This window comes from Humulus lupulus, chromosome 8, assembly GCF_963169125.1.
Source record: "Humulus lupulus chromosome 8, drHumLupu1.1, whole genome shotgun sequence".
NCBI lineage: Eukaryota > Viridiplantae > Streptophyta > Magnoliopsida > Rosales > Cannabaceae > Humulus > Humulus lupulus.
The window spans coordinates 145,086,092-145,110,728 of NC_084800.1; the positions used below are offsets into that span (position 1 = coordinate 145,086,092).

At 38.9% G+C, this 24,637-nt stretch overlaps 1 protein-coding gene across 1 annotated transcript; it reads left to right on the top strand.

Annotated features, from left to right (window-relative positions):
- The first annotated feature begins 1,052 nt into the window (after positions 1-1,052).
- LOC133798539 (protein GET4) lies at positions 1,053-23,585 on the top strand. The gene is made up of 12 exons (XM_062236871.1): positions 1,053-1,270; positions 1,786-1,865; positions 2,641-2,719; positions 3,157-3,238; positions 3,449-3,599; positions 19,286-19,376; positions 19,727-19,810; positions 21,276-21,322; positions 21,438-21,566; positions 21,742-21,826; positions 22,372-22,452; positions 23,200-23,585. The coding sequence occupies exons 1-12, from the start codon at positions 1,223-1,225 to the stop codon at positions 23,215-23,217; spliced, it is 975 nt and encodes a 324-aa protein (XP_062092855.1). The 5' UTR covers positions 1,053-1,222; the 3' UTR covers positions 23,218-23,585.
- Positions 23,586-24,637: the final 1,052 nt, after the last annotated feature.

Here is a 24,637-nt window from a genome sequence, read left to right on the forward strand (position 1 = left end):
GTTGACGCGGTTCTTCGCCAACAGGTAATTAAGAGAAGAAGAGAAAGGGATTAGTGCCAAATGTAGATGACTCAAGCCACGTTTTTTAAGTGGTTCGAAGGTTAAAATCCTTCTACTCCACTAGTCAATATTATTGATCTATACTGAGTATTTGATTGCAGAGTATTTCTTACAAGAGATTATTTTTTCCCAACCCTCATCAACTCCCAGGGTCTCCATATTTATAGGAGAAGGCACCTGTAAGTTGGTAAGAAGGTCATCCCGTGACCTTCTTACTTGTCGTATCAATTCTGTGACATTCATGATTAATTCCTAAATCTGACACATAAGTGTGGTCAAATCAATAGGTAAGGAGGTAATGGGCCGCACGGCCCAACCCAGTCGTGGGTGTCTGAATACGCACGTTCCTGCTGCATGTCCGAGAAGTCAGGGGGATATCAGACACGTGATGCCTGATATGTGCACGTTTACCTTGCGTGTGTTGACTTCGCAAAGGGTCATAGCCTCCATATGAAGCTCGTATCACGAGCTTCATACTTAGCTCGGTCTTCAACCTTTGGAAACCCTGCTCCGGCCTGGGGCAGTGAAGGCGAGCTCTTGGGGCTTCCTCGAGCTAGGAAGGCACGACACTACGACCGAAGCTCCGACCCCTGGGGATGATCATGAGGTAATCATGGTTAGGCCGCAGCTCGACTTGCTAATCAGCCCGTGGGAAAATCAGGGCGTACAATTATGTACAAACTCTAATTAATCCATATCTACATTTATATATCATTTATATAATATTTTAATATTATTATTTTTCTTTTATTTCTCCTTTAGTATATATATTTTTTTTCTTTTTTAATTATTTTATTTTACTTTAATTAATAAAATATTTTTAAAGATATAATATTTAAATGATGTCGAGAAATATACAGAAAAACTAATGTATGTATGGTATAATGTAAAACTTAGTGCTAAAATAAAAAATATTTTGGAGTGAGGTTTTAAAGTACGGTAGAGCACATTTGACTCGTTATAAATATCATTATAAGAGAAGGAAGTATAAAAAAAAATCTACAAATACCCAAAATAGAGAGGAATTCGCCCTCAGGTGCACCCCACAAGTCACTCGTTAACAGACTGAACTCGTTGAGACCAGAACATTCAACACAGCTGCTTCATCGAGCCAGACTCAGATCTCTGCCATTGAAACACCTCAAACCTAAGAAGCAAGGTCATGTCCGGGGAGAGACCCAAAAGAGGCGTTCTGCCTCCGGCTCAAGAGGTATTCCAGCTTCTTCCATTGCTTCTTTCTACCTCTTTGTTTTTTTGGTTTTCCTGAGAAACCATTCTTTTTATTTTGTGATTGGTTTCCCGGAAAAGGGAGTGGAAGAGAAAAAGAGGGGTGGAGGGGATTGTGTGTGTTTGTTTTTAGGATCCAAATATTTGAATTTCTATTCGTTATTTATTCTTGGTTGTTAAAAAAAATTGATCACTTAATCGTTGCCTACTGGTGCATGTTCCTTTTGGAAAATGTCAAGTCTCATTGGATTAAACTCTGATCAGCATTGCTTTGTTTCTGAATTGGAGCATGCCTATTTTTCTTCTGATTTCAATTTCACGTACAAACTTAGATTCATTATTTTGTTAAATGCTGAAAATTTTGTTAGTAATAGTGATAGAAAAGAGTTCTTATTAGAATTTGGTGCAGTTGAACTGTTTTTGTTTGTGGGGTCTTAATTTATTAGTTAAGTTGAATGTATTTCCAACCTGGCTAATTGTTTTTGCTTTAAAATGCAGAATGTTGAGAAATTAAAGAAAGTTGTTGAAGAGGGTAATTACTATGGAGCTCAACAGATGTACAAGTCAATAAGTGCAAGGTACGGATATTCTCTTATGTTCAACATAGATGATGTATCTATATGCATGAGCTTTTAGTAGTTAAGTTTTGTTACTACAGGTGATTACCAACATAATTATGGAAATTATTATACACTTTATTCATAAACATAACCCTTGAGGGATTGGTTGTAGTATTACTAGTCAGGTCTATAATTTCCACCATGAGTTTTGGGATTCGACATTTAATGGGGATACCCGGCGATTTAGAATTTACTGCCTCTCAAATATTGTAGGGTGCAATGGAGATTCCGATATATAAATATATATTTTATATATATATACTTATATTATATGTTTGTTTTTGTGTGTATAAGTAAAGGGATCATCTTAAAAAGTTCAAACAATTACTTCAATTCCTAGCTAAGTCAGAAAGCAATACATCTTTAAAAGTATTAAACGTTTAAAGAGCTACCACCATTTTCAAATATTCTGTCACTACCCATAATTTCTTCTTCCTTCAACCTCCCTGGCTTTTTTTTTTTTTTTTGAAACTCCGAAAACACTGATTTCTTTTAGTAATCTAGACCAGAGATTCACAGTAAACGCTTTGTTGCATACTTTAATGCACTCTTGGTGTTTATATCTGTCTTACGAGGGAGGAATAAAACATCGTGATTGTCATGAACTTTCTACCGTATTAACTCAAACTCTGCCCATTTGGTTTCCCTCTTTTGTCATTTTCGGCTAGCATGTAACTAGTTACTCTTTATTATCTATTCAGGTCACTGACGAAGTATGCATGCTTTATTGCAGATATGTATCTGCTCAAAGGTATTCTGAAGCTTTGGATATCATTCATTCAGGTGCTTGCATCCAATTGGAACATGGGCAGGTTATACTCTTTTTATACTCAAGTGCATAATTTGTTTCCCTTAGTTGAAACTTGAAATTTATCTGTAATATATGGTGAATACAATAGAGCTGGAGGTGGGACAGGGCTTACGTTGTGTTAAATTTGGATGCCCATGCCTTAAACCCTATCTTCCGTGGTCCAAACTTTAAGTGATGACCTGACTTGTCATTAGTTAATCTTACTTTATTGCGTTTGACAAGATCATAGTTTTGGATGTAAAAGCTCTGGCTGAAGCTTTATCATCCTACTGTGTAATAAAATAATTAAAAAAGAAGCAGAAGAAGAAAGAGAAAATGAATTAAAGAAAATTGAATCTCTGAGCTTGATAACATTTGTAAAGAAAAAATGTAGTGAAATTCTTTAGATTATTATCTGTTGTTAAATCTATTCATTTGATATTCTAGAATCCATCTCAGGTAACATGTGGAGCAGAGCTAGCTGTGATGTTTGTGGATACACTTGTCAAAGCAAGAGTTCCTTATGATGATGAAACCCTCAGTAAGTTCTTGCTTTTTAATGTAACAATTCAATGCATATCAATTTTCATTTGGTTTCTTCGTTTTCAAGTATTTTCTGCCTTCATTTGGTTAATTTGTCTCTTGGTTTTTCCTTTGGTTTCTTCATTTCGTTTTTTTTTTCTTTTTCTATTGTTAGCCTCTTTATTATTTCTGATCTTGTCGGTGTTTGTAATATGATAATTTATCTCAGACCGTGTCAGACAAATTTACAATAAGTTTCCTCAGATTTCTGTGCCACAACACTTAGCTGATGATGATGATGTACAACAGCTTTCTGAAGAACTTGGGGCAGCAAAAACACGTGTAGATGGATGCTCATCATTTTTAAAAGCTGCTATTAGGTGAGAATTTAATACTTTATTTGTAGTGTATTAAGAAATGCTAACATCCTTATATGGCAGTATATCATTCTAAGTGTTGTTTTAGGATAGTCGTTCTTGAATGAAGTCCAGCAGTGATACATTTTTTATGCTATGCAGACAGTGGTTGTCATCTTTATCTTATATGATTTGTTAGCATACAAATTGATATTGATAAGCCTTTGGTACGAATCACCTATCAAAGGAGGATTAGAAAGTAGATATTCAGTTGAGTTGTATGTGGTTATTCTTTTATAATTGTTTGTCATAGAGTTGTATTTTATTGGCCAATAATGCTAAGTCATTAATTGTATTTTTTAGTGGTTTAGGAATTAGACCAGCTGTGAGTCTTTTATTAGCCTAGACGTAAGGATGGTGTAATAAGAGGTGAAAAGAATTGTATTCACTTGTATTTCAATGAGAAATAAACAAATATTTATATACAAACTAGGGAAGCTATTCTAGGAAACTATGAGAGAATAAGAAACTAATTAGTCCTAATTTATAGCTAATTTACAGTTAATATGAACAACTAATATATATAGCTAACACTCCCCCTTAAGCTGGAGCATATATGTTAATCATGCCCAGCTTGTTATAAAAATAATCAACCTGCACCCCATTTAATGCTTTTGTAAAGATATCCCCTAGTTGTTCGCCGGTCTTCATATATCCTGTGGAGATCAAGCCTTGCTGAATTTTCTCACGAACAAAATGACAATCAATTTTGATGTGCTTAGTCCACTCATGGAACACGGGATTAGATGCAATATGAAGAGCAGCTTGGTTATCACACCATAATTTTGCTGGTACTGAAGTCTTAAGTCCTACTTCAGTCAATAGCTGATAGATCCACATTACCTCACACTCAGACTGTGCCATAGCCCTATATTCTGATTCTGTACTTGATTGTGACACAACATTTTGCTTCTTACTCTTCTAAGAGACCAAATTCCCTCCAACAAAAATACAAATACCTGAAGTGGATCTTCTATCCACTTTAGAACCTGCCCAATATGCATCTGAGAAACACTCAATATAAGTGTACCCATGATCTACGTACACGATACCTCGTCCTGGTGTTCCTTTCAAGTAACACAAAATTTGCTCTAACGCTGCCCAATGATGAATTGTTGGAGATGACATGAACTGACTGACAACACTAACTGAGAATGCAATGTCTGGACGAGTCACGGTAAGATAATTCAACTTTCCAACCAACCTGTGATATCTTTCAGGATCTTCAAATGGTTCCCCATCTTTTGTAAGGTGCACATTAGGACTCATTGGAGTACTACAAGGCTTTGCTCCCAATTTTCCTGTCTCAGTCAACAAATCAACGACATACTTTCTTTGAGATAGAAAAATACCTTGTTTACTCCGAGTTACCTCAACTCCCAAAAAATACTTGAGCACTCCCAAATCCTTCGTGTGAAACTGAGTATGAATGAAGGACTTAAGAGATGAGATTCTTCTAGTATCATTTCTAGTAGTAACAATATCATCCACATACACAACCAATAAAATGATACCGGCAGTTGATCGTTTATAAAACATAGAATGATCGGACTTACTTTTCAGCATACTGAATTTCTCAACAGCCTGACTAAATTTACCAAACCAAGCACGAGGACTTTGCTTCAAACCATATAAAGATTTTCGAAGACGACAGACTCGCCCTGATTCCCCCTGAGCAACAAAACCAGGAGGTTGCTCCATATACATCTCCTCCTGAAGATCTCCATGAAGAAAAACATTCTTGATATCTAACTGATGTAAAGGCCAATGATGAGAAGTTGCTATTGAAATAAATAATCGAACAGATGTCAACTTAGCAACAGGAGAAAAAGTATCACAACAGTCTACTCTAGAGGTTTGAGCATAACCCTTAGCAACAAGACGGGCCTTTAATCGAGCAATTGATCCATCTGGATTGACCTTAACAGTGAATACCCATTTGCACCTTATGGCCCGTTTTCCTGAAGGTAAATCGACCAAGTCCCAAGTACCATTGTCATCTAAAGCATTCATCTCTTCTATCATTGCATCATGCCAACCAGGATGCGATATGGCTTCACGAACAGTATTAGGAATCGAAATAGAATAAAGGGAAGCAATAAAAGAACAAGAAGAAGATGACAAATGATTATAAGAAACAAAAGAAGAAATAGGATAAGTGTATTGGCGTTTATCTTTGCGTAGCGCAATGGGAAGATCATCGCTTGAGACCGGATCTGATAACGAAGAAGCAAGTGCAGGACATAAAACAGGAGGCAGACGCCTGATGTACACTTTAATAGGAGGTGGAGGCATGTCAGGAGCTGTGGCTGAGACAGGGTGAGTAATAGGAGCCTTATGAACTTTCTCTTATATTCTGAAACAGAACCTTCTTGTTTGTGATAGGCTTGATAAGCCTATGATTCGGTTCACATACACTAGGAGGGGGTCGGGACACAAAGGCCAAGGGTAGGCTGGGTCATTTGATGGTTGACATGGAGGGTAGTTTGTTAGAGGGGCAAATTGGGTACTGAGTAGCCTATTAGTGGGAAAAGGAAGCTAGTAATTAGTTATGCAAGAATTAAGAGAATTCTAGGCATCATGGAGATCTTTTTCTCTGTGTTTGTATGAAACTCATATTTTCTTTCAATAAAGCTTCAGAATTATTCACTCTTTGGTTACTGTTTTATTGCTTGTTATTGTCTATTCTGGTTTATTGAATTACTGGGGCAGGTCCTATTAATTGGTATCAGAACCAGTACCTGGCGCTCTGTGTATGCCGGTGTCGACGAGGATGGACAATCGTGTTGTTGGCGTTGAATCTGCCTTATCCAGTGTCCAAACTCAGCTCAACGATCACGGTGCGTTGCTTAAGGATCATGCACTAGAGCTGGGTTCTATGAAGGAGGTGCTAGATCGATTGGTTACTGCTCAGGGCCGGGTGGCTGATGAACTTGCCTCTCTTCGTGAGGGGTCTACTGGAATTCCGGGCTCGGGTCGTCGTCTTCCTGGCGAGGGGTCTGCGGCGACTGGCGGGGGTGCCTCCACGGGCCGTGTCGCTGAGGGTGGGGACCGGCGATCTGAATTTCGAGCTCGGAAGATCGAATTGCCCGTTTACACAGGAGATGACCCGGATGATTGGACTTACCGTGCTGAGCGCTACTTTAACTTACAGCGGTTGTCTCCGGGCGAGCAATTAGAGGCCGCTGTCTTGTGTTTGGAAGGGGCGGCTCTCAGTTGGTTTCGCTGGGAAAATCAGAGGCGCATCATCACCACGTGGGAAGAATTGAAGCTGTTGCTTCTCCGGCGATTTCGTCCCACTCACGAAGGCTCGGTGTATGATCATTTCTTTGTCCTCCAACAGGTCACTTCGGTCCAGGACTATCGCAAGAGGTTTGAAGCTCTCGCTGCTTCGGTGGAGATGATGGGGGAGGCTGCCTTACGGGCTGCTTTCTTGAAGGGCCTCAAAGTGGAGATCCAGGCCCCCTTGAGGATTTTGGAGCCAAATGGGCTGTTACACATGATGGAGTTGGCTGAGCAGATTGAAGCCAATCAGGCCTTCACTAAAGGATATCGGGCTGGGCTGAGTGGGCCCATTAGGGCCAATCCAAGACCCCCTTTGAGCAGCCTGTCTCTCCTTGAACACGGTAAGGGCACATTTGTCCTTTCCCCTTCTTCTTCTTCATCATCGACCCCGACTAGTGCTAGCCCTAAGACAGCCTCGGCTCCGGCAACGTCAGTGGTGTACCACCGCCTTTTTGAGTCCGAGATTCAAGAGAAGAAATGCCGTGGGGTTTGCTTCAAATGTGACGGGCGTTGGACTAGAGGGCACGAGTGCTCTCAAGCGGAAGTTCAGGTCATTATTATCCAAGAAGAGGCCGTGGATGAGCCGGCCACTGACCCGATTGGGGAGGTTCTTGGCATTGCCGATGCTATAAGCGCGGCGGAGGCTCATATGGTGGAAGTATCTCTGAATGCCGTGGTTGGTTTGACTTCCCCAAAGACCATGAAAATTCTGGGCTCTATCATGGGTCACGAAGTGGTAGTTTAGGTGGATAGCGGGGCGACACACAACTTTATTACGACGGAATTAGCCCAGAAACTAGCGCTGCCTCTGTCCACGACTGAAGCTTACGAAGTACAGATGGGCAGTGGTCAGGCGGTGAAGGGGGAGGGTATTTGTCACTCGGTGCCGTTACACTTGCAAGGAATGGAAATTATCGAAGACTTTCTGCCGTTGCAACTCGGCAGTACTGATGTTATCTTGGGCGTCCAATGGCTGCAAACTTTAGGGGAAACCACGCATCATTGGAAGGATCACACGATGAAACTACGAATCCAAGGTCAGCCTGTTGTTTTACATGGCGATCCTTTGCTTCACAAGACGTGTATATCGTTGAAGCAGATGATACGGCTGTTACAAAATGAGAGACAAGGAGTTTGGGTAGAGCTGGGTTGTGCATCGGTTTCTCAGGATCGGGCTGCCTATTCAGACGGGATACACGAAGTATTACAGCGGTACGACACTGTGTTTGCTACACCGACTTCGCTGCCGCCGCAAGGACAACATGATCATGCCATTGTTCTTCAGCCCGGCACCACCCCCGTGAGTATCCGACCATATCGATACCCCCATGGTATCAAAGATGAGGTAGAGAAAATTGTTCGAGAGATGCTGCAATCCGGGGTGATCCAGCCGAGTAACAGTCCCTATTCGAGCCCAATTCTCTTGGTTAAGAAGAAGGATGGCGGATGGCGATTTTGTGTGGATTATAGAGCTCTTAATCGAGCCACGGTACCCGACAAATTTCCCATACCAGTTATTGACGAGTTGATAGACGAGTTGCACGGGGCTCATGTATTTTCGAAGTTAGATTTACGTTCGGGGTACCATCAGATTAGGGTGAGGCCGGAGGACATCCATAAAACTGCCTTTCGAACTCATGAAGGCCACTACGAGTTTGTAGTGATGCCCTTTGGGCTGACCAACGCCCCCGCCACCTTTCATTCTCAGATGAACGATATTTTCCAGCCGCATCTTCGTAAAAGAGTATTGGTCTTCTTCGACGACATCCTCGTCTATAGCCCGGATGAGGAAACTCATGTCAAGGACCTTGAGATAGTGTTACAAACCTTGTCAGACCATCAGTTTTTTGCCAACTTAAAGAAGTGTTGTTTTGGACAGCGACAAGTCGAATATTTGGGACATATTATTTCAGGTGAGGGAGTGGCTGTGGACCCTTCTAAGATTCAATCTATGCTCGATTGGCCGCTGCCAAGAACGATTAAGGAGCTGAGGGGGTTTCTTGGTCTCACTGGACTGGATATTACAGGAAATTCGTCAAGAATTATGGGGCCATCGCTAGACCTCTTATTGATCAACTAAAAAAGGATCAGTATGGGTGGATTGAAGAAGCTATTGCTGCCTTTGAATAACTGAAGAGAACACTGACCACAGTTCCTGTTTTAGCACTCCCAGATTTCACTAAGCCGTTTGTAGTAGAGACTGATGCTTCGGGGTTTGGGGTAGGGGCTGTTTTGATGCAGGAGGGACGCCCACTGGCGTATTTCAGTCAAGTGCTGAAGCCCAAAGCTCGACTGAAATCCATCTATGAAAAGGAACTCATGGCCATTGTCCTTGCGGTACTCAAGTGGCGACCTTACCTCCTTGGAAGACGATTTATTGTCCGAACAGACCAGAAGAGTCTCAAGTTTTTGTTAGAACAGCGGCTGGTTACTCCTGAACATCAGAAATGGTTGGTAAAATTGTTGGGATTTGATTTTGATATTCAGTACCGCTCCGGGGAAACAAATCGGGCGGCTGATGCTTTATCTAGGGTCGGCCAAGTGGAGTGTTCCTTGTTGACGTCTACTACATGGATGGATTGAGAGCTTGTTAATCGTGAGGTGGCAGCGGACACATTCCTGTCTCGGGTTAAAGCGGATGTGGCGCAAGGTAAAATCATTGCTGGGTTTTCGTTAAACCAACAACGGCTATTGTACAGGGGTCGTTTAGTTTTATCCACCACTTCGGCTTTGCTGCCCCATTTCTTACGTATGTATCACTGCTCGCTCATCGGCGGCCATTCGGGGGAGCTGCGGACTTATCAACGGCTGAAATGAGATGTGTATTGGGTCGGCATGAAGGCTAAGGTCTTGGAGTTTGTTCGTTCTTGTGATATTTGCCAGCGGAACAAATATTTGGCAATGTCTCCAGGGTGTTTGCTGCAGCCACTATCGCTGCCAGCACAAGTTTGGGAGGAGTTAACTATGAATTTCATAGAAGGGCTGCCTAAATCGGAGGGTATAGATACTATATTAGTGGTGGTGGACTGGCTTAGTAAATACAGCCACTTCATAGGCCTTCGACACCCATTTACTGCCAAAACGGTGGCTGAAGCATTGCATTTGTTACACATGTGGTAAATTTGCATGGGGTTCCGCTGTCTATTGTGTCTGACCGTGACATGATTTTTCTCAGCCATTTTTGGTCTGAATTGTTCAAACTGCAAGGGACGGAACTTCGCCACAGTACTTCCTATCACCCCCAAACAGATGGGCAATCGGAGGTAGTAAATCGATGCCTTGAGACATATCTCCGTTGCTTCGCTTCGAACCGTCCAAAAGCTTGGGCTAAGTGGTTAGCATGGGCTGAGTATTGGTACAATACCACTTATCACTCATCCTTGGGCTGCACTCCGTTCAAGGTTTTATACGGGCGTGACCCCCCACCGTTGATTCGTTATGCAGCAGGTACCACACATGTACTGGCTGTCGACCAGCTGCTTGAGGAGCGAGACTCATTCTTGGACGACTTGAAGATGCACCTGCTGCGAGCACAACAAAAGATGAAGGAAGGAGCTGATGGGTCGCATAGGAAGGTGGAGTTTGTGGTGGGAGACAAGGTATTCGTTAAATTGTGACCCTACCAACAGAAATCACTGGCCACTAGAAAAAATGAGAAGCTGGCAGCAAGGTATTATGGACCTTTCGCAGTTCTGAAACGCATTGGCAAAGTGGCATACCATCTAGACTTGCCTCCTTCGTCAGCTATCCATCCGGTTTTTCATGTGTCGCAACTCCGAGCTGCTATCGGAACCGCTCATCCGTCCACCACGCTTCCACCTACTCTAACGTCAGATCTGGAGCTTATTGTGGAACCTGCTAAAGTGCTGAATGTCAGGCAGAATCCAGCTTCTTCAGATCAAGTTGTTGAGGTGCTTATTCGCTGGAAGGATTTGCCTGTTTTCGAAGTTACTTGGGAGAAATTTGAAGCTATCCAAACTCAGTTTCCAGCTTTCAACCTTGAGGGCAAGGTTCACAAATTCGGGGGAAGTAATGATAGGCTTGATAAGCCTATGATTCGGTTCACATACACTAGGAGGGGGTCGGGACACAAAGGCCAAGGGTAGGCTGGGTCATTTGATGGTTGACGTGGAGGGTAGTTTGTTAGAGGGGCAAATTGGGTACTAAGTAGCCTATTAGTGGGAAAAGGAAGCTAGTAATTAGTTATGCAAGAATTAAGAGAATTCTAGGCATCATGGAGATCTTTTTCTCTGTGTTTGTATGAAACTCATATTTTCTTTCAATAAAGCTTCAGAATTATTCACTCTTTGGTTACTGTTTTATTGCTTATTATTGTCTATTCTGGTTTATTGAATTACTGGGGCAGGTCCTATGTGTTTGACAGTCAAAAATTGGTCATACAGGGACCCTTCTTGTTGATCTCGGAAATGTCGAAGCAGCAACTTTTTCAATTCCTCCCAGCTGTGAATGTTCCTTTTGTTGCTTTCGTATTGGTACCATAATAAAGCATCACTAGAAAATGAAATGAAGGCTTCCTCAACCTTCTCTTCTTCATCATATTCATGGCAAACAAAAAATCTCTCTGCTTGCATTATCCAACAATCTGGATTCTCACCATTAAAGGATGGCATCTTCAACCTTTTGAGTCGATTCTCATGGCGACATCGAATTTCCTGCTGTCCCCGGTCGAAAAAGCTGCCTCCCGAATTCCGACTACCCCTAAACAGGGGGAGATGCACCAATAGACTAGCACTTGCTTCTTGAAGGTGGTTCTCTCTGTTGAGGGTCACCTTGTGCTGCTGATTCTCTGGGCTGACCCTTCTCCTGGCTGCCGCTAGCACCATTGCCATCTTCCCTGGACTCTTGATGATTCTTTGATCTTTCTTGAATTTCCAAAAGCGTTTTGAATTGTTGCTGCAGAGATTCTTGAATCTCACATTGAGATTGTTGAAGGGTTTCTTGTAACTGCTGCTGAATTCGGTTGGCCATGCTCTCCATGGAATTCTTGATGACTGAAACTTCTGTCTTCAAGGTCTCCATTTCTTGTCCGAGCTCTACAGTAGAGTGGCTCCTTTCCCTTGTTTTCTTTGGGCCCATGTCCGCAATCATCGCACCAATTTGATAGAATCTTCTTAGTTGAGAAGTAGACTATCTATTCTTGAACACAAGTATATGAAATCCCTCCTAGAAAACCTCTTTATTGATAAAATAAAAGAAAAGAATTACAATCAACTAGTATCTCCCACCACAACCTTTCGAGAGGGCTGTTCTCTCCAAAGGACCTATTCTCTTCTAATGTTCTCTCCTCCTTTACAAATGAATCTCCACCCTTACTTATAGGAACTGGTCTGGCTAAAGAAACTGCCAGCTATGATCTAAAAAAGACTAAATACAACTCAGCCCCTTTATATTATAAAATACAGCTGGATGAAAATAAAATAAACAAATTGAAAAAATACTAATACAAACTAAAGTATGGCTAAGATATAGAGTAGTTCTGGGCTTATGTGTCACGTGGCCTCCTAGTGTAAACTAACTTGACTGGAGGCTTATCACACCCAAATTTTTTGTGTGAAATTGAGTATGAAGGAAAGATTTAAGAGGAGATTCTGCTAGTATCATTTCCGGTAATACCAATGTCATCCACATATACAACTAACAAAATGATGCCAACTTCTGATCGTTTGTAGAACACCGAATGATCAGACTTGCTTTTCATCATACAAAATTTCTCAATAGCCTGATTAAACTTTCCAAGCCAAGCACGAGGACTTTGTTTCAAACCATATAAAAATTTTTGAAGACGACAAACTCGTCGCGACTCCCCCTGAGCAACAAACCCAGGAGGTTGCTCCATATACACCTCCTCCTAAAGATCACCATGAAGAAAAACATTTTTGATATCAAGTTGATGTAAAGGCCAATGATGAGTAGCTGCCATTGAAATAACCAACCGAATAGATGTAAACTTTGCAACAGGAGATAAAGTTTCAGAATAATCTACTCCATAAGTTTGAGCATAGCCCTTGGCGACAAGACGAGCTTTCAATCGAGCAACTGACCCATTCGGATTGACCTTAACTGTGAAGACCCATTTGCAGCCGATAGCCTGTTTTCCTGAAGGTAAATCGACCAAGTCCCAAGTACCATTATCATCTTAAGCATTCATCTCCTCTAGCATTGCAGTATGCCAACCAGGATGAGATATGGCTTCACGAACAGTCTTAGGAATAGAAATAGAATCAAGGGAAGCAATGAAAGAGCAAGAGGAAGACAAGTTATTATGAGAAACAAAAGAAGAAATGGGATAAGTACACTAACGTTTACCTTTGTGTAATGCAATTGGAAGATCATCACTTGGGTCCAGATCTGATGATGAATGAGCAAGTGCAGGACTTGAATCAAGAGGTTGTCGCCTGGAGTAAACTTGAAGAATAGGAGGCTTCACAAGAACAGGTGGCGAGATTGGTGATAGGTTCGTGTCAGGAGAAGAAGATGTGATTGAATAGTCCAACTAATCATCGGCCTCCCCCTGACGAGTGGGAATGGGCAGAGAAGGGAAATAAGGTGTATCTTCGAGGAAAGTGACATCAATGGAGACTAAATATTTGTTAAGACTGGGACAATAACACCGGTAGCCTTTTTGAAGACGGGAATAACCAAGGAAAATACATTTCAAAGACTTGGGATCTAATTTAGTGACATGCGAACGAACATCCCGAACAAAACAAATGCTACCAAATATCTTAGGGTCAACAGGAAACAAAGACTTTTGTGGAAAAAGAATTTTGTAAGGTATCTCACCTTGAAGAACAGAGGACGACATTCGATTAATGAGAAAACATGCTGTGCAAACTGCATCAGCCCAAAACGGTTTAGGAACATGCATTTGAAATAAGAGAGAGAGCTCGTGCAGTTTCAAGAAAGTGTCTGTTTTTACGTTCCGCCACACCATTTTGGGATGGGGTATCAACACAGGAAGTTTCATGAAGCCATTCTGAGTCATATAAGATTGAAATAAAGCAGATGTATATTTTTTGGTGTTATCACTTCGCAAAGTACGAATTGAAACATTAAATTGAGTTTTAATTTCAGCACAAAACGCACAAAACAGGGAAAATAGCTCTGAACGACTTTTCATTAAAAATAACCAAGTTACACGAGAATAATCATCTACAAATGTAACAAAATACCTAAATTCAGGTTTAGACAAATTAGGAGAAGGATCCCAAACATCAGAATTAACTAATTCAAAAGGAACACTAGCACGTTTATTGACTCTAGGGCTCGAACTAGGACGATGATGTTTTGCAAACTGACACGACTCACAATTTAAGGAAGACACCGTACTATATTGAGGACAAAGCTTCTTTAGTAAAGGGAGAGATGGATGACCCAATCGACAATGAGCCTCAAAGGGAGAAGGAACACTCGAGCAAGCAATAGAGCTGGGTGGCGATGTATCAAGAGTGTAGAGGCCTCCAGATTCATGTCCTTTGCCAATAATCTTCTTCGTCATAAGATCCTGAAATAGGCAATGATCAGGAAAAAATGAGACACAACAATTGAGATTACGAGTGAGTTGATTGACAGAGAGTAAATTAAAGAATAAATTAGGTAAATGTAAAACAGAAGACAGACAACAAAGGGGTAGGAGTGATGCTGCCAGACCCACGAACACACGATGGTGACCCATCGGCTAAAGTAACTGTAGAAGTAGAAGCAGAAGACTGAAATGAAGTAAAGAGACTAGAATTACCTGTCATATGATCTGTGGCACCAGAATCAATGACCTATTTTGAGGATGAGGAAAGAAGGCACACATTAGATTTTACCTGAATCAACAATAGCAGTGATAGAAGGAGATGAAGATTTAAGTGATTCCTGATACTTGGAGAACTTGGCAAACTCATCAGCAGAGATAAGGATTGATTTGTTAGAGGTATCACTATTAGATGCAACATTAGCTGAGTGTTTATGCTAGTTTTTAAACTGTAACTTTCTACACTCAAACTTGGTGTGGCTCGGTTTTTTACAATAGTTGCAAATAATGCCTCCAGAATCCAACGCTCGAGTGTCAAATCCTTGTGAACTACCTCATTTGTTTCCACTTGGATTAGAGGATCTCCCAAGCGCTTAATTATTATTGCGACTTACCAAGACACCATTAAGTGAAACGGGTGGTGTTATTTCTGTGCGGAGGATATGACTAAAGACATCTTGTAAAGAGGATATATCAGTCCCAGAAAGAACTTGTGCCTTAGCAGAATCAAACTCAGAGGAGAGCCCAGATAGAAAGCTCATAATAGCCATTTGCTCTCGTTGTTTTTGTTGAACCTTCACGTCGGTACTAAATGGCAGCAACACATTAAGCTCCTTATACATCTTTTTAAATGCCATAAAGTAGTTTATAAGTGACTGATCTTGTTTTTCCACGGTAAAATGCTTTGCAAACCTCATACATACGAGAGAGATTCCCTTTTCCCGAATACAAAAATTCCAAATAATCTATTAGTTCTTTAACAAACTCACAATGATTGATCAAGCCAATTACCTCACTATCAATGGAATTTCGAATCTGAAGGAATAAGCGAGCATCCTCCCTGAGCCATGCCTGTCTTGAATCACCTTTGTCTTTAGGAGGATCATCAGTCAAATGGTCATCTTTGTTGATACTTTGTAAATAAAGTCGAATATCTTACTTCAGTCCAAATAATTCGAACCATTCAGTTTATGGTCCGTGATTTTAGATATCACAGGAACCATATCAGATACCACGAATTTTGCCTCAGCCATAACCTCAAAAGCAAATATGTAAAAAACAAGTAAACAAAGCCAAGAAAAGGAACTTTCTAAATACAAGACTTGAACAAAAACAGATATGAAAATGACCGGAGAAGAACACAAACTGGGCAGAAAAGTGACGAGAAGGACTTGGGGACCAACCGGAGTCGAAAGCACGGCGGCTGAACGGCGCACGCGTTGTCGCTTGGGGGACTGGGTAGCGGGTTACGGCGGCGCGTGGGCTCCACTCGCGGCGTTTCTGGACCTCAGACGGCGGGGTCTGGTTGGTCGGTGGCTGGGCAGTCCTTCTGTGCCGGTGGTGAGAACAAAAGAACACTCTAAATAGGGTTTCCGAAATAGGAACCCAAAAAATGAAAGAAAATTAAACCCTAATTGCAAACCTCAATTTGTGATGAACTCTAATTTCGAATTTCGAATCTCAAACCCAGAACCTGACTATGCTCTAATACCATGTAATGATATGTGAAGAGAATTGTATATTGTATTGAAAATATAACATCTATTTATACACAACTACAGAAGTTATTCTAGAAAACTAAATTTCACCATTAAGAACAGAAGATGACATGCGATTGATAAGAAAACATGTTGTAGAAACGGCATCGGCCCAAAAATGTTTGGGAACATGCATTTGAAATAAGAGGGCTCGTGCAGTTTCAAGAAGATGTCTATGTTTACGTTCTGCTACACCATTTTGGGATGCAGTATCAACACGAGATTTCATGAAGCATGCCATTAGAGACCATATAAGAATGAAATAAAGCGAATGTATATTCATTGGCATTATCATTTCGCAAAGTACGAAAAGAAACATTAAATTGATTCTTAATCTCAGCACAAAATGCACAAAATATAGAAAACAATTCAGAATAATTTTTCATTAAATATAACCATGTTACACAAGAATAATCATCAACAAAAGTAACAAAATACTTAAATCCAGGTTTAGACAAAATAGGAGAAGGACCTCAAACATCAGAATGAACTAATTCAAAAGGAACACTAACACGTTTATCGACTCGTAGACTCAAACTAAGACGATGGTGTTTGGCAAATTGACACGACTCACAATCTAATGAAGACATCTTACTATATTGCAGACAAAGTTTCTTGAGCAAAGAAAGAGACGGATGACCCAATCGACAATGAGCCTCAAAAGCGGAAGTGACACTCGAACAAGCAAAAGAAGTTGGTGGCAGTATGTCAAGAACATAGAGGCCTCTAGATTCATGTCCTTTACCAATAATCTTCTTCGTCATAAGATCTTGAAATAAACAATAATCGGGAAATAATGAGATGCAACAATTAAAATTATGAGTGAGTTGACTAATAGAGAGCAAATTGAAGGATAAATTAGGTAAATGTAAGATAGATGACAAAGTAAGCAGGGTGTAGGAGTAATAGTGCCAGACCCACGAACACAAGATGGTGACCCATCAGCTAAGGTAACAGTGGAAGTTGAAGTGTGAGAATGACAAGTGGAAAAGAGATGGGAATTACCTGTCATGTAATTTGTGGCACTAGAATCAATGACCCATTTGGAGGATGAAGAGAGAAGACACGTATTAGATTTACTTGAATTGGCAATAGCAGTGACAGAAGGAGATGACAACTTGAGTGATTCCTGATATCGTGAGAACTTGAAAAATTCATCAGCAGAAATAAGGACGGATTTATCAGTGGCATCAATAGTATTTGCAACATTAACAGAGTGTTGTTGCTGATTTTTAAACTGTAGCTTTCTACACTCAAACTTGGTGTGACCTGACTTTTTACAGTAGTTGCAAATAATGCCTCCAGAATCTGGTGTTTGAGTTTCAACTCCTTGTGAACGACCTCCTTTATGCCCAGTTGGAATAGAAGATTTCCTAGGCGCATAATTATTACGACTTACCAAAGCACTATTAAGAGGAACAGGAGTAATTTTCGTGCGAAGAATACGACTAAAGACATCTTGTAAAGAGGAAACATCAGAACCAGAAAGAACCTGTGCTTTCGCAGAATCAAATTCAGGTGAGAGCCCTACTAGAAAGCTCATAATAGCCATCTGCTCTCGCTGGCGTTGTTGAACCTTCGCATCAGTGCTAAATGACAGCAACATATTAAGCTCCTCATACGTCTTCTTAAAGGACATAAAGTAGTTCATAAGGGACTGTTCTTGTTCTCCACATGGTAGAATGCTCTGCACACCTCATGCATACGGGAGAGATTGCTTTTTCCAGAATACAAATATTCCAAATAATCCATTAGTTCTTTTAACAAACTCACAATGATTGATCAAACCAATTACCTCACTGTCAATAGAATTCCAGATTTGAAGGAATAACCGAGCATCCTCCCTGAGCCACGTCTGTCTTGAACCATCTTTTTCTTTAGGAGGATCATCAATCAAGTGGTCATCTTTGTCAATACTTCATAGATAAAGTCGAACAGTCTTACACCACTCCAAATAATTCGAACCAATCAGTTTATGGTCCGTGATTTTAGATATCACAGGAACCACATTAGATGAAACCATGAGTTCGTCTCTGATTTATTCTCAGCCATAACTCCTTAAAGAAACAACAGAAAACACAAAAAACCAATGTAGAATCACAACAAAGATCCTAGAACAAACCTTGACAGTTGCAACTACGGAAACTAGGTGTGCAAAAATGAAGCACTGATCAACCAGAAACGCAATGGAGACCAAACGGAACAAAAAGGGCCGTCGGAGATGATGCCACGCGCTCTCACACGCCGGCGCGTGGGAGTTGGTGTTGCGACTTGCGACGGCTCGTGAGGTCCACGTGTAGGGGATCTGGCGGCTGGACTTATGGGGAATGGAGATCGGCGGCTGGGGAATCCTTTGGTGTGGGCGGTGAGAATAGTAGACCAACAGAACTAGGGTTTCCGAAATAAACCATAAAATAGACTAAACCCTAATTTGTGTTTATGGAAAACCCCAAAAGAAAAAACCCTAATTTTGTAGCAAAATTCGAATTTTATAGACTAATGCTCTGATACCATATAATAAGAGGTGAAGAGAATTGTATTCACTTGTATTTCAATGAGAAATAAACATATATTTATATACAAACTAGGGAAGTTATTCTAGGAAACTATGAGGGAATAAGAAACTAATTAGTCCTAATTTATAGCTAATTTACAGTTAACATGAACAACTAATATATATAGTTAACAGGAAAACTATAAATAGGAGGGGGAGTTCTATTCTAAGAGGGATATTCATTTTTGAGTCTGTGGACTTTTGGGGAGAGCTCAACCCTCTTGAAGAGGTTGATAGGAGTGACCAGCCACTCGAAGTGCTGATCTTTTGTACAGTTTTGGCTACTGCAATAAAGATTTATGGAATTTTCATTGTTATTTTTGGCTCCTAATTGTTAGAACTATTTTTGTCTAAGAAATATTCTATCAGATATATTTAATTTAACACACATTCAGCACGGCCACATGCATATACATTATTTATTTGTGCAACTAAATTATTACATGTGATTTCTGCCTAATCGGATCCTACTATCTACTTGTGTGCTAATTATTTTTTTTTGGTTTCCTAGATGGTCTGCAGAGTTTGGAGCACCCAGAAATGGTTCTCCTGAACTGCATGTTATGCTAGCGGAATATATATATTCTGAATCTCCTGAGGTGGTAGGTGCAGCAAAGTTTTTGGCTTCAAATATTTTGTTGATACAGTACTTCTGTAACGCGAGCTTTGTGATTTGCCCTAAAAATTTAAAATAGGGAAAACGTGAGCTTTGTGATTTATACACATGTCATGTGCTTTAGGTTTGGTGTTATTATTCTGACAAACTCCTGTATCTTTTCCTTCTCATTTTTGAATAATTTAGATTAGGTGGGGGATAACGCAACATTGTTTTATGTTGAAGTGCTGCAAAGCATATGTATTGTAGATTGTTGATTTTAGGATTTTTTTTTTTTGATATTCAATATGCATAACTTCCATCTTGAAAAGTCAATTAATTTTAATTCTATCACAGGATATGGCTCGAGTATCAAATCATTTCATTAGAGGAAACAATCCAAAAAAGTTTGCTTCTGTTTTAGTAAATTTTATGGGCAAGGTTAGTGATTCTCTTTTCTCACTCTACCTTGGTGTGGTGCATTTATTCAAGATCATAGATATGCTACGAGGTGTCCTGTGTTCTCTCTGTTGTCGAAGGTAGATACTTTGTTATTTAAAAGATACTATTAATTCTTGTCCTCTTGCTGAACCCTAAATTTTTTGCGAGGTTGTAAACTTTAATAAATTGCTAGTTAGTTCCCCATGAGGAGTCAAACCCTAGGCCACATGGGAGCAAACCTTGGACCTAACCACTCGATCCAATCCTCATAAGTCATTTGAAATTTTTTTTTGTCATATCAATGTGTGTAATGTTTTGGTGTGTATTTTGTGTGCATATCATTACTCAACAAACTATGCACCAAAATATTACACAATTACGTGACATGTATTTTTGTTGCTGCAGAAATTAAAAAGGAACGAATTTACCTGATGATTTTACTGGGTTGAGTCACGGACCATGTCGTTTTCACTACTCCTAATCACATAATGTCGCTTGATGATGCTAAATGTTGCTTGATGATGCACCCCTACTATTTTCCAATTTAAATGAGAATCTATGTTCATAAAAATCAACATCATTTGATTCCACAATGATATGTGCATTCAGATCATAAAACCTGCATGCTTTGCTATTAATCGCGTAACCAATAAATACATATTCATAGACTCTACTTGCTAGCTTAATTGTCTTAGGATCAAGAATACGAACATAAGCTAAACAACTACAGGTCCTAAAGTAAGATATTTTTCAAGATCTCATACGGTGAAAATTCGCCCTCAGACTTGGGAACTCTATTTAGCACATAGCAAACAGTTAACAAAATTTTACCCTACTAATGAGATGAAGCACTAAAGTTCAATAAAATAGCAACAATAGATTCAGAGAAAATCCTATTTTTTCTTTCAGCGTTATTGTTCGTTTTGGGAGAATATGGTGCAAGTTTTTTCATGAATAATGCCACATGAATTATAAAATCAATAAACATGCTTGAATCATATCCAATTCCTCTATCACTACAAAATATCTTAATTTTCTTATTGAACTGATTTTCAATTTCAGTCGCAAATAATTTAAACGTGTCAAGCACATTTTTTTTGTTATTTATAAGATACACATTGGTAAAATCAGAACAGTCATCAATACATGTAATAAAGTAGCGTTTACCATTTTTGGTCAATACCCCATCAAGCTCACATATATCAAAATGAATTTAAATCTGAAAGCTCAGATTCTGTAACAACAGATTTATGTGGGGTCTTAGTTATTTTTGCTTGGCTACAAAAATCACATTTTTCAAAATCATTTAATGACGTTTTAGGACTTATACCTAAGCTACTCAAGTTCTTAATAATACACTTATTAACATGACAAAGTCTATGTTTATTTACTTATTAACATGACAAAGTCTGTTTATTTATTTGTTGCATCATGTGTTAAAGGCTCATTCATATTGATCATGCAGTGTTATCCAGGAGAAGATGATTTGGCCATTTCACGGGCAATTCTAATGTAAGGTTACTCTTTCCATCCTTTATTTAAAGACTAACTACATCTCCAATTTCAAACTCCCTGATCAGCATTATTGCCCTGACTCTTGCCTGCTACTATCATTATGTTATTGTAGGTATTTGTCTTCAGGTAATCTTAGAGATGCTAATCAACTCATGGATGAAATAAAGATTCAAGTTGAAGATCGGCAGCTTGACCTTCCCCATTCTGATTTGATCCAATTCATTACTTTTCTGCTACAAACGTGAGTTATGATCTAATCTGACGCCCTTGGTTTTTGTTTTTCATTTCAGTTTAGGTAGTTAGTAGCTTAATATAACCATTCATTTCATTTTCTATAGGGATGATAGTATGCATTGTGCTTGTAACGGCTCAAACTTGAAATGTAACTTTGTTCCTGAAATCTTTTCTCAATACAGGTTGCAGAGAGATGCTTTGCCTCTTTTTAATATGCTAAAAGTGAAATATAAATCATGTGTAGACAGAGATCCTTCATTTAAAGAGGTATGCGTTTCGGTAATGTGGCGAGTACCCTCCTACCAACTTGTAATCTATACAGCAAAACCTCTATATAAGAATACTCTATAAGAATAACCTCAATTTTATTATAAAAAAAATTGGTCCTAATTTGGACCAGTTATAAATAAGAATAATCTCTAAAATGTAATTAATTATACGTTTTTTTAAGTCCTGCATTAAAAAAATATATCTTTATATAGGAATAATTATATATATATATAATCTAATATATATATATATATATTATGTCATTTTGTACATAAATAAGAAAATCAAGGATCTATTCTACATTTGAATTACTTAAGATACTTTTAAATAAGTTCTTAGAGAGTTTTACTGTTATTGTTGTTAGAGTTGATACTTTTGGGTGATCGGAAATTTTTTGTCCCAATATTTTTATTCAGTTATAACCTTTCAATTAGAATAAAATTAGTTTGGTCCCAAAATTATTCTTATAGAGGTTTTACTGTACTTTTATTTCCCTCTTGGCCCTGTGCAAGGTTGATTCTAATATGTGGATTATGTTTCAGTTGCTGGATGATATTGCAGAAAAGTTCTATGGAGTACGACGTAGAAATCCCCTGCAAGGAATGTTCGGTGATATTTTTAAGGTGAGTGAGTGACGTGGTACATTACCACCTATTCTATGCTAGAATTCTTTGAATGTCACCACCCATTCTATAGACAATGAGATCTGAGTACTAAAAGCCTATTGCAGAACTCAGGGTTTGTCAAACCATTAGCCCTATGGTTTAATCCCTCAGTGCCACCAAGTGGGTTAATAGCCGCGACTTTTAATGTTTCCCAAAGATTAGTATAGTGGCAGTCTGGCAGATTGAGTTTTAGACTGAGGCCCCTTGAGGGGATTTCTAGAACTCAGTAAAAAAAAATGAAAGTCTATAAAGAAATGAAAGGTGACAAAAGAGGAATTTTTTGGTACATCCAATCAAATTGTATGTGTATGTGTTTCCCTTGTTCATTCTTACTTTATATTCTAGTTGTCGTTCATATGGAATCTATGTTTTATGTAAGCAAATTTATGCACCATTGGGTCTAATCATCACTTTCTTATAATGATTAAGTGCATGTTTTCAGTATCAAAATTGAGGATAGGAGATGATTTTGAACTGATTTGTAAAACATTGGGGGTTGTTTTGGTGTTAATTAACACAAGGGTATAACAAGGTAGTTAAGAAAATCACAGGGGAGTAAAGTAATATATTCCGCCATTCGAATGGAGAAATGCTGCTAATATGATATTGAACCGTCTGTTTCAATGGTAGAAAAAGGTCATTTTTTTTCTAAATTGTTTGAGTCGAACATGGTTCTTACATGACAAATGGATTGTTATTTTGCAGATGATGGGGGCAGAGTAGCAATCCAATGGCAATTTTGATATCTCCTATCTTGATAGATCCGGCTAATTAACTTATAATGCTGCATTCTAATAGGATTGATTGATGTGTTCTATACATTTTGGTAGTTCATTATTTTTTGAACAGCTATAGAGATGGATCATAAGTGATTGTTTGGCAATTTATATATATATATATATATATAATGTGTAACTGTATTTTGGATTGTGTAACCTTATAATGTGTAAACATGTTATTTCTTGAATTGGTATAATCTTCTTCGTCCATCACATTTGAAAGTCCTAGGCTTGGCCTAGGACACTCAATGGAAGATGGTGACAGGCTGATTGCACTTGAAACATTTGTTCAAGCTCAGTCTTGTTAGATCACTTGGTGTGTTGGTACTCCTAGTTCCTTGCTTAGATAGATGGTGTAGTAATTTTCTTTCCTGATTAAGAAGTTGATATTGATTGTGTTTTGCTCATGCGGATGGTGTTGTAAATATGTTTTGCATCCAATCAAAGGAGATCTTCAATGTTCTACAAAGTAGGCCATCAAAATGTGGAAGTGGTCTAACTTGAATTCAAAGTTAAGGAACAACTCGTAACAGAGCTTCAGCGACATGCAAGGACTTGAACGACAATATTAACTTCTCCTGCGATAGTAAAATCTCTAATAGCGATGATTCGAACCAAGTACCCACGGTCATACTCATATTTAATGGATTTCTAAACAAGAAGATAATCGAAAAGGGGAACTCCATAAAATATGTCTCATAATAGAGTAATTACCAAATCAGGTTATGTGTATTGTAGGTCTCTAAACTTATGTAAGACCAAAGTTTTCTCCAAGAAACTCATCAAGCATTGTTTGATTTGCATGAGTTTTAAGGCTTGTTCAATCCAAAATTTCATTTTACTTAGTCGAAGCTTCAAGCAATTGAGATTGTGTTATGCCTTAGAAGTTCCCCAAGTTTGAAATTCAAGTTTATCAATACAAAGGTTGTATCTCTCTAATCCTAATTTTGTATTTTATCATTCTATTATGTTTTTCATTATTTGTATTGATCATTAAATATACTAAATTCATCTTATCATTATTTAATAATTTAGTTCTTTATATTCAAGATTAATATTCATATCGTGAACATGTTTATCTGATTATCAAGAATTACATTCATACTTTGAATTTGAATCTTGATCAACATCTAGGGTTTGGAATATTGCATTATTATTATTATTCATTGTTGATTTGTAAAGCGTTAAGACATATATTCCCAACAGTATGAAGTAAATAATACCTTGCCATGTGGTTTATCCTTACCCACTTGACATACTTGAACTGATCATTCACTGAAGCCTTTAATGATAGTTCTTGCATGGGTGTTATTTTAACAGCTTCTATCAAATTTTCTCTTAGTAATAATATTTTAACATCATGT